The following is a 10124-nucleotide window of genomic DNA, read 5'->3' on the forward strand; positions in this document are numbered from 1 at the left end:
AGGAAAGGGTGGCTTTGTGTCCTTTGGGTCTACAATGGTGGCAGCTGTGCTATGGCCTTGCATGCTTATAAACTCCTGGATTCATCAAGCTGTGGTGCTGCACTTCATGGCTCACCACTACCACCACCACCATCTACGCTACCTGCATTCTCCCTGTGATCTCACAGTGAGGAGAACGTCCATCTCAACCTCCATCAAATGCAAGACCTTCCTCAGCTCCCATGTCATTCGGCACATCCATCATGTTGTTCAAGCCCTCACCAATGCCAAGTCCATGGTTTGGGAGCTTCTTAGCAGAAGGAATGCCACCAGCAGCACCAAGCCAAGGAGAAGGCAGGAGGAGGAAGTCTTCAGCTCCATTAAGCCGCATGTCACTCCCATTTCAGAGCCATTAAACCCTGAGGAGTTCGAGGTAGATCGATGTCTGTACTATGACTCTACGTGGAATTCAATGATCTCTGCGGAGGTCATGAATTGTGACACTGCGAGCTGCTATGATGACGAGAAAAATGAAGATGAAGGTGGTGGTGGAAATGAGATCGACCGACTTGCAGAGAAGTTCATAGCGAGCTGCTATGAGAAGTTTAGGCTGGAGAAGCAGGAGTCTTATAGGAGGTACCAAGAAATGCTTGCAAGAAGCATGTAAGAGTGCCAAAACATGGATCTGAGAATAGTTGGGATTCTGATTCTGTCAGAGATGCAAGTAAATGTTGGACCACGGAGAGCTTTTGTAGGCTAAAGAGATACCAATTTGGATGTCCATGCATTGATTAGATGTTCCTTCCTGCCCATGTTCTTTCTCTCAATGGTTGCTTGTGGGATTTTGCCATGAATTCTTCATATTTGCTTCTGAGATCAAATTATCTGAACTTAACTCCAACAAGCCTTTAGTGGTGGATAAGCTTAAGACAAACCATATCACTGGTTGGACAACAGAGTTAGATTGGAGTCACCAAGTTCTCATGTGTTGTTCATCACCCAATTCTTGTTCTACTGACAATGAGCTTTTCAGTAAAAGATACTGTAATTGCACTTAAATTCTTCCTCGTTATGATTTCATGCATCTTTACACTGAAGAACACTAAAAAACATGAGCAAATATCTTCTCCAGCTGTTTGTGTAAGAGGAAAGAAATTAGAGGGAAAAACACAAGAAGATGCAGCTCCATCATCAGCTCAATCACAACTTTCTCATTGTGTTTTGAAGATCATACTTACTCCCAACATTTAACAAAGAGAGAGAAGTCGACAAATGCTTTTATGGTCGTACTCATAACCTGGAAGTTGTGCCAAAGAAATTGGGAGGGAAACAAAGACAAAATCACGCAATGTGTTCCCTTTTCCTTTGTTCTTTAGTACTGCTATTTACTCTGTGTTCTATTCCTACTTTCCCAGCATCAAATCAGAAGCAAGCCAACATGACATATTTGGCTTCGTTGCGCGCGCGCACACACACTCTATATATATATATATAAAAGAAATATTTTGACAACAAATCTCATTCCTCCCGTTGGCTACCACAGAGACACTAACTTAGAAAAATAATGGCTCAATCATCGTCGGGGGATGTTGATACGAAGGAAGATATAACCTGTCGGTCCCATAGGTGAAGATATAACCTGTCGGTTCCATAGGTGATGTAAAGAAATCTAGGGCGACATAAACATAAAATAAAAAATCCTAAAGATTGGTGTATAAATTGGTACGTAAAATCCATGAAACTTAAACCACATGTGATAATGTTGTGTTACCCAAGGAAATCGTATATCCCTAAATCTCTACAAATCTGTAAGAGAGGATGAAGAAGGTCAAGCATCCTCCTATCTGATGGTGATCCACACAACAGGGCTGCGATGACGTTCCTCAAATCACTGCCTAAATATCGACACCAACTATCTAAGAAGAAGAATGTGAGAGGAGAATAGGAGACGGCAACTAAGAAACCTCTAGCTTATGAGCCTTTAGTTCCCTTCTATTTATAGACGTCCCCTATCGACTTAACCCTAATGGATCCTGCCCTATTTGGTACTGGATCTTCATCTAACTACCCAAGCTAATTAGATTAATGGATTTCTATCCAATAATCTCTCATCGACTCTTATTGGATCTCATCCATAGGATCCAATAATTCAGGGGCTTATTAGATATCCAATATAGGGGCTCCGACGGATATCTCATATTCAAACCTTTACTCGTTGTAATACCTATCATATGTGTGTGATCCTCTAGGCCCAATATCGAGTTGGCCATGAGTCATACTTGTTAGAACTCCTTCTAGTTCAGTGAATTATTATATCCATAATATTTGCTCAACTCATCGATTACGGATATACTATGCTACTACGCCATAGTCCCCACACAATATAGAAAAATCCAATTATTTGGACCAATATATCTTCGATTATAGTATATCTATAGTCTCTCATCTATCTAATATCCCAAAGACCATATACCGGGCATGGTATTGTCAGACCAATACAGTTTCTACTCGAGTCTCACTCTAATCAGATTTTCCAAGAGAACTCTTTCTCTTTCAATTCAAACGACCTTAGCTAGGGATTTGTCTGAGCAAAAATATATGAGATATTCCTCTCATAACACCGAGAGCAAATGATCCTATATCGATATTCAATAGTCCTCATAAGGTTGACTATTACTCTCAATGACTGACTATGTTAGATTTGGAACTTCCAAACCTATAAGTTCGATATTAAAGAGTGGAGTACTCATACAAGACATTCTTGATATCTCAAGTTTAAATACCAAATACACTACTAGGACTACAGAATCGCTGTTTGACAATAAGGTATCATCAACCATCTAACATTCTATGAGCGAATCAATCGGTGAACTCTTTCCCAAATGAGCATCTATAGCCCTAGTGTCCCCACATGAGCAACTATAAGACCAGCTGTCTCCATCACATGGACGGTTATATAGCACATTAGTCTGCCCGGTTATCTTGATGTCCCTTTTCGAGTAACCCATGACCAGTATTATTTATGATCTATGTTTAAAGTTGAATCAATCTCAATATTGTGACTTTATCACGATCTGATTCTTATTGCATAAATCCATGAACATCACAATATATATATGAATATATACAATAAGAAATATAACATGATAAAATATAAAAATATAATAATAAAAAAATATATCATACCACACGTTTCATCACTCACGTGATTAGTTTGGAAGGCACCTATGACTAGCAAGTGATAGCCCACAGATGAGCCATTCAGGCCGACCTAATCGACCCTCATAGATAGCAACTTATGAGTGTCCGATCAGGTCTGTCCTCCCTTGGTTAGTCCCAATAGGCCAAACATCAAAGGATTAGCATTACAGTCTTGTCACCCTTATGGACGGAATGCCAAAGCAAAAGTGTTACAATTGTTATATACCTTCTACCCCCATTAACAAAATGTTAGTGGAAGATATTATGATCTAGGTCTATTGCCCCCATTGATGGAACATCAGTGGAAAAGCATTACGACTGTTACAAGTGGTTCTCCGACGTCAATCATAAGGGTTAGATCTTTCTGAACTAACTCTCTTTACGTTACAAGATTATCCTAAAGCTAACTTGATCGTTGGAGAAGTCGTGTTGGATAATATTTGTGTAGGGACTTATCGATGAGTTGGAATCCATCTCGATCTACTCTCGAGTCTGGCTCGGATGCTTGGACTCCACTTAAAAGATCATCACAATATCGCCTTATTCGTCTGGGATCCGATGAATCATCTCAAAGGCCTATTATGTAGGTTTCTTATATACTCTGTGCCTTCATGCTTAAATCAAATCGGTCCAACCCATGATTGATAATATGATCCCGTAATGATACGTGACAAATACAATATTTAGAATCTAACATCACATAGATATTACCATATCTAAAGTATAAATAATAAAGCAAAATAAATTAAAGAAGAATGTCTGCTAAAGCGAACAAAAATAATCACAAAATTTTATACCTTTACATCTTAAATAGCAAACGAAAAATGCGAATCTGAGAAGGGATTTATCAGTCCTACTCGGGTTCGGATTTATCAGCTTCGGAGCGGTCAGTTGGGATCCGAAAGCAGGGCTCTTACATTGCAACACGTGCGGCGCACTCGAAACGTGTCCGGAACTCAAAAATTAATTTAGCCGTCAAAAATTGCTCCATAAAATGGATTTGGGGTCCGATATTTCGCCATTTTCCTTTGTCTCGAACCCTTCTCTTCCCTCTCTCCCTCGATTCGATCCGCTTCCTCGCTCCACCGTTCTCCAAACCCTCCGCGATTTGTTCTGGCGCGATTCATTTCTCGTTCAAATCTGCTGCCAGCTTCCAATTCGGTTAATTTACTTCGATGAGTGGAGCAAATTGGACGCGGAAGGGGCGAATCACTCGGCTCTCCGGGCAAATTTGTTCTGGATGCCGATAGGGCGCTCACTCTTCACACGTTGATTTGGTTACGGCGCGTCCGAACAGCTGACTTGGAGATAACTCTTGCTTGACCGACCGTATCGATCGATGGAATATGGACCTTCAGATAGTAGCGGTAAGTGGTTTTGACGTTTCTGGCAATTTCATGTGTGAATTCGCATTCTTAATATAAATTTGCTCCGTTCTTCTTTTTATGGAAACGCCTGTTGCTCGGGAGAATTAAGTCAGTGGGAGGCTTGCGGGATTAGCTGGGGTTATCGAGTAATAATGCAAGATTGGGAATTAGGGTTTTGAGCTTGATATGTTGCTGTATGTCGTAGTTCCTCGAAACTCTTCAAATTTTACATCCGGTTATCTCTGCTACTTAATTGCAGAACTGTGAAGCCAAAGTGGAGTACGCTTCATCTTAGAATGTGATTAGGTTCTTCACTTAGCTTCAGCTTCTTTTCTGGCGTCTAATAGTTTCCAAAATGGTTAAGAGTAAGATAACAGTAGTATACCCATCAAACCCTTAAAGCCCTTATACAATAATTCGATTGTTTACCCACTTCTGATGTGGGTCTAAACTCGTGGCCTCGTGACTAATATAATCCAAAATCAAGCCCAACTACTATTATGGTACATGTGACGCTCATCCCAGTGTTGGCTACATGTTGTGATGTGCCTCTAGCCATGCCATTTATCACGATCTAGCATGATGGAATAAGCACATTGATTTGATGAGCCTAAAATGCTTATGCGTAGTTGCCCATGAAGCTCTCGTAAGACAATTTAAGTCTTATTATGAAAGATGTCCTAAATTCACATGGAGTGAAAAGATGTGATCCCAATGAGTATGGTGGGGCCACATTGAAGGAGATGAGATGTGAGCTGGAACAACTGGCATCTTTCCCATTTTTTCTTCTAACAGTCATGCATGTGCATGGGTATCTATTTTTGGATATATTGTAAATAATGTACATATGTATTTATGCATGAACTGGTTCTTGGGTTGATTTGAGCTAATCTAATAGCTGAACGCTCTAATTCAAGAACTTCTGAGACACGGTCCAACTTTGCAGTTACAGTGGGTATATGCTTAAATGAACAAACTTATGGCAGGCGACCCTCTAGGGTCGATCAGTCAATAGGTCAATGTGGAAGTTTGGCCTTGTCATAAATATGATCATGGACATATATATGATGAGAAAAGTATTAATCTAATCCTAGTTTCAAATTAATCTTGAAATTCACTCTAACAAAGTCATATTTGCATCAATTTTCATTTAACTTTGATCACTGGGGTCTAGGCTGTTTCAGTAACTCAAGAGGAAGCTTATGATGTTTAAGGAGGTTATGTGGCTTGTGTTTAAACACAAATGAATAAATTCAGAGTTTGAGGACAATGAGGCTATTAACACTAAATATTGGTATCAGAGAAAACTGGTCCTTTTAACTGTAGGAAAGATGTTGATAACAGAGCTTCAGCTTAGTGCTTTTTATCCACCAACATTACTGTACATGTTTCTTTTGAATAATTCTGTTTTGAACACTCAATACGGTCTATTGATCCTATTGATGCTGCATTGGCTGCAGGCACTGATGATGATCTTCCACCGACTCATCATAATAGGGGTGCAAGAGGAGGCCATGTGAGTGGCAATGGCAGAGCCATAGTTGGTGCTATTGTATATCCTAGGTTACAGAATGATATGGAGGTACAAATCCATCGGCTCGAGCAAGAAGCATACACTTCAGTTCTTCGAGCATTTAAGGCTCAATCCGATGCCATCACTTGGGTAGTAATCCACATAGTTTTCCATATATAAGTAACTATTCTGCTGTTTGTCTCTTTTAATATACCAATTTTTGGTGAAATACTGTCTTCAGGAGAAGGAAAGTCTTATAACTGAGCTTAGAAAGGAGCTGAGGGTGTCGGACAAGGAACACAGAGAACTATTGAGCAGGGTTAATGCTGATGACATTATTAGGAGGATACGGTCTGTACATAAATAGGTCTTCTTAGTCTAAATTCATACTATCTAGGACAGGATATTGCTTCTCTTGCCACTCAATTGTTTGTTCTTAGCGTTTGTCGACTTTAACAAGGGAATGGAGGCAGACCGGTGGACTTCAAACTGGAATGCTTACAAATGCTCAACCAGATGTTGCCGCACCCAGTCCTACTGTATCAGCATCTCGAAAGCGGCAGAAGACGTCACAGCCTATACCTTCTCTCTCAATAGGTGCACCATCTCCTGCACTACAATCGCAACTTGGTGCTCCCATGCAACCATCATCATCAGCTGCAAAAAGGGCAGCTTCTGCAGGAACCAAATCCAAGAAGCCTAAATCGGTAAGTTAATTGTAATAATAAATTATATCTTAAACCTTCTCTTTTTCACATTCAATATCCTTTTTCAATAATCTTATCCCTAACTTATAGGGTCGGACATTGCCTGGTGCATCTTTGGTGAAGTCCATGAAATACCCATCTGCAGGTCCTAGTGGAAGGAGCCAAGTTGCCAATAGGAATTCTTCTGGTGTTCTTGTGGCAGGTGAACCTGCTGAACCAGCATCATTTGATCCACTAATTGGGCGGAAAGTCATGACTAGATGGCCTGAAGATAATAACTTCTATGAAGCTGTTATAACTGATTATAATCCAGTCGAGGTGTGTTTATTATTTGTATATAATTTATCTCTATGATATAATTAATAATAATCGTCATCTTTTTATTCGGATTGTTGCCAGGGTCTGCATGCTCTAGTTTATGATATACACACAAAGAATGAGACATGGGAATGGGTCAATCTCAAAGAGGTGAGTTTATTTTTCCTATTTTTCCTATGCGAGAATTTCATCATTTACATATTGCATGGAATTTTTGCAACTATATCGATGTGGTACTATGGATGTGTAGAACTTATAAAGCGGTTGACTTGTTTATATTGTCTGAGCAATATGAATTAGTTATACAATGAGCAATATAAGAGGAAGGAAAAGAAGAAGGAAGCTGAGATGGATGAAAGACAAGTCAACCGAATCATACTGTGTGTGAGCAATATGAATTGGCTATAACCCTTCTTTTTCTTCCTTTGAGGCTATCAAATGGGTTATAAGTTGGTCAAAATCGATTGATATCGGTCAGTTCCAGTTCAATTCGATCAGTTTTAGTTGGTTTTAACTAACTTTTAGCTTTAAGGCTGAGAATGCCTAGAAAATCAAAGCGTTCTTGATTTGTACCATTACAGATTGAGTGTATTGTATCAGAATCGTCTGATAATGCAAACAATGAGCGAGACCATTACAATTTTATGACTTCTTGTTTGTAAATTGTATTTCTAAATTCTAATTATGTATTTGATCATCTTTTTTTACATGTGTCATCAACAACATGCATGTAAATAGAAGACATGATTTTTATATAATAGTGTTCATTGTGCATTTGGAAGTGCCAAAGCCTAAGAAAGTTTTCATGGGAACCATTTGGAGGTTATCATAAAGTCACATTAATAGAGATCAGCAAGATTGGATTTGATTTGTAACCTCAGATGCTACTGAAATGAGCAGGACTAGAGTATTTCTACAATTGATGTGACAACTACTATTCTTCATACACATTATGACCCTCTCTAGTTCAACCGAAGTCAGTATGATTGTTTCCTAGTAAGTGGGGCATTTTGCATTCAATTTGAGAATTTGCTTTGCTTCAGATTTCTCCTGAAGACATAAGATGGGAGGGAGGTGACCCAGGTATTACTCATCGGTCTGGTCAAGGTCCACAAGGCCGTGGAGTTAAGAGGACCACTGGTCGTGGTGGTTCCATTCCAAGTGCAGGAAAGGGAAGAGGATCTCTGAAGAATCAGAAGAAGCGAGATTTTCCTCCGTCCCAAAATGGCATCAGCAAGAAGGCCACCGGTGACATAGAAATACTCGACACCAACACATTAATAAAGGAAGTATGTGCTTGACAAATTGACAATGTTGACCCTTATCTTCATTTCATTTTTAACATTCTTGTGCATCCCAGGTGGAGAAGCTTCTTGGTGCAAGTCATCCTGATCCTCTTGAGTTTGAGAAAGCCAAGAAAATGCTGAAAGTATGTAATTAAAAAGAAACATTATGAATGTATCAGTTGTCTGGTCTCATTATAAAAAGATGTATCAAGGCATTTTTTTTTGCATGCAGGAGCATGAACTATCATTGATTGATGCGATTGCAAGATTAGCTGATGCCTCTGATGGAGAAAGTGGTAAATACTTGACCTCATCATTCTGTTTAATTTTGTGTATGATTCTGAGCTTTGTGAAGTACAAAGCAGAATCTGTCTGACTTCACAACTCCAAACCATGTCAAGATGCTGGTTATGCTATTGCAGTCATGATTTGCTGATGCATATAGAACATGTTAATAGTAGATTCTCTTATCTTTTAATTTATCAGTCTTAAATATTTGACCTAAAACTTCATTTTTATGTTTTGAGTTGCATAACATCAGAATGTTAAATACTCAAAATTGTCAGCATGAGAATTTTTTTTCAGTATAAGTGTATACTGTTCCACTCAGAGATCGAGAAGATAACACAATTTGCTAGAACTATACTCTGCTTGCAAAAAGGACTGAACGCTCATGTACGGTTTTGCTTTTGCAGAAGATGCTGAACGCCAGTTCTCATATGGCCAATCTATGGACCGAGATCGAGGATGGAGGGATCGTCAGTATGGTGGGAACCCACATGGAGCTGATCATGATGATGACATGGCTGTCGAAGGTGGAGAAGGCTCTGAGGGCGATCGAATGGTCGCTGGTGGCGTTTCTATGGGTTACCACCGTGGTGGCAACGATGATGACCTGTAACTTATGCCCAAGTTGTATCAATAGCTTCCATCGCCTGGGATGTCCATAGTGACCCCCCTGGTTATGTGAAATGTTTTTGCTAAGATTTACTCCCTACGCATGGGAAATTAATGGTGCCTTCGTCGTTTGTCGAGAACAACTCTTGGAGGGGTTAGTCACTGTAAGGTTAGTGCATGCTGGGGAAATCTGTGCCTCTGTAAATTATTTCATGAATGGTCGACGTCCTTTTCTAAAGTCCTTTTTTTCTAGTGAAGGGTTCGGTTCCTGGTTGTTCTGATCATTGAATGCAATTGAGACTCTGCAGCCCAAAATATTAACTTTTACTACCACTAGATCACAAATCATTGCTGTTCCTGTAAGCTTGAAGTTTTTTACCACTCAGCTTCCTACTGTTACCAATGAAATGTGAGTTCTTGTTGCATATTAAGACAATACTAACAGTAGATTATATCATACTTGTTGATATTCTCAATTTTGTTGTATGGGTTCGATATCAAAATAAATAAAATAGTCGGCATAGGTTCGATATCAGATGTGTATCGCTTGGTACATGATATACGGTTCGTGTCGGGCAATAATTATTATTCTTTTTTTTTTAAGTGGTGCTTGTCAGGTGTTATGAATTGTAAGAAATAAAGAAATTAAAGATTATGTAATCATTTGGTTTCTAAATCATGATAAAAGCCACGTTTGAATAACAATTATTTCGATTAAATTTTCATAAGATCCTCATGAACATTACAAGAAACAAAAATGTGTGAATGCCTTTCTGTGAAAAACCAAATTCGGGAAATACAAAATGCTTTGAATAAAAAAAACTTGTGCAATTCTTTTTCTTTTTCTTCTCCATAA

At 39.1% G+C, this 10124-nt stretch overlaps 2 protein-coding genes across 3 annotated transcripts; both read left to right on the forward strand.

Annotated features, from left to right (window-relative positions):
* Window positions 1-34: 34 nt before the first annotated feature.
* On the forward strand, window positions 35-646 carry LOC135672071 (uncharacterized). Its single transcript, XM_065180525.1, has one exon. The coding sequence runs from the start codon at window positions 35-37 to the stop codon at window positions 644-646; it is 612 nt and encodes a 203-aa protein (XP_065036597.1).
* A 3558-nt stretch (window positions 647-4204) lies between these two features.
* LOC103981338 (protein EMSY-LIKE 3) lies at window positions 4205-9552 on the forward strand. Of its 2 annotated transcripts, none has more exons than XM_009398039.3 (10): window positions 4205-4547; window positions 6008-6210; window positions 6302-6411; window positions 6521-6767; window positions 6858-7085; window positions 7167-7235; window positions 8129-8374; window positions 8446-8514; window positions 8604-8667; window positions 9067-9552. In XM_009398039.3, the coding sequence occupies exons 1-10, from the start codon at window positions 4520-4522 to the stop codon at window positions 9270-9272; spliced, it is 1470 nt and encodes a 489-aa protein (XP_009396314.2). In that variant the 5' UTR covers window positions 4205-4519; the 3' UTR covers window positions 9273-9552. The 2 variants fall into 2 exon arrangements, with proteins under 2 accessions (XP_009396314.2, XP_009396315.2); XM_009398040.3 differs by having other exon boundaries at window positions 4221-4547; window positions 6891-7085.
* The last annotated feature ends 572 nt before the right edge of the window (window positions 9553-10124 follow it).

Source organism: Musa acuminata, chromosome BXJ1-4 (genome assembly GCF_036884655.1).
Source record: "Musa acuminata AAA Group cultivar baxijiao chromosome BXJ1-4, Cavendish_Baxijiao_AAA, whole genome shotgun sequence".
Classification (NCBI taxonomy): domain Eukaryota; kingdom Viridiplantae; phylum Streptophyta; class Magnoliopsida; order Zingiberales; family Musaceae; genus Musa; species Musa acuminata.

Bases quoted from the DNA above. Each gene is read 5' to 3' on its own strand.
- LOC135672071 (XM_065180525.1), top strand. From the start codon at position 35: ATGGTGGCAGCTGTGCTATGGCCTTGCATGCTTATAAACTCCTGGATT.
- LOC103981338 (XM_009398039.3), top strand. From the start codon at position 4,520: ATGGAATATGGACCTTCAGATAGTAGCG. The intron at 6,412-6,520 runs GTCTGTACATAA...GACTTTAACAAG, and splicing joins GACATTATTAGGAGGATACG to GGAATGGAGGCAGACCGGTG. The intron at 8,515-8,603 runs GTATGTAATTAA...TTTTGCATGCAG, and splicing joins AAGCCAAGAAAATGCTGAAA to GAGCATGAACTATCATTGAT.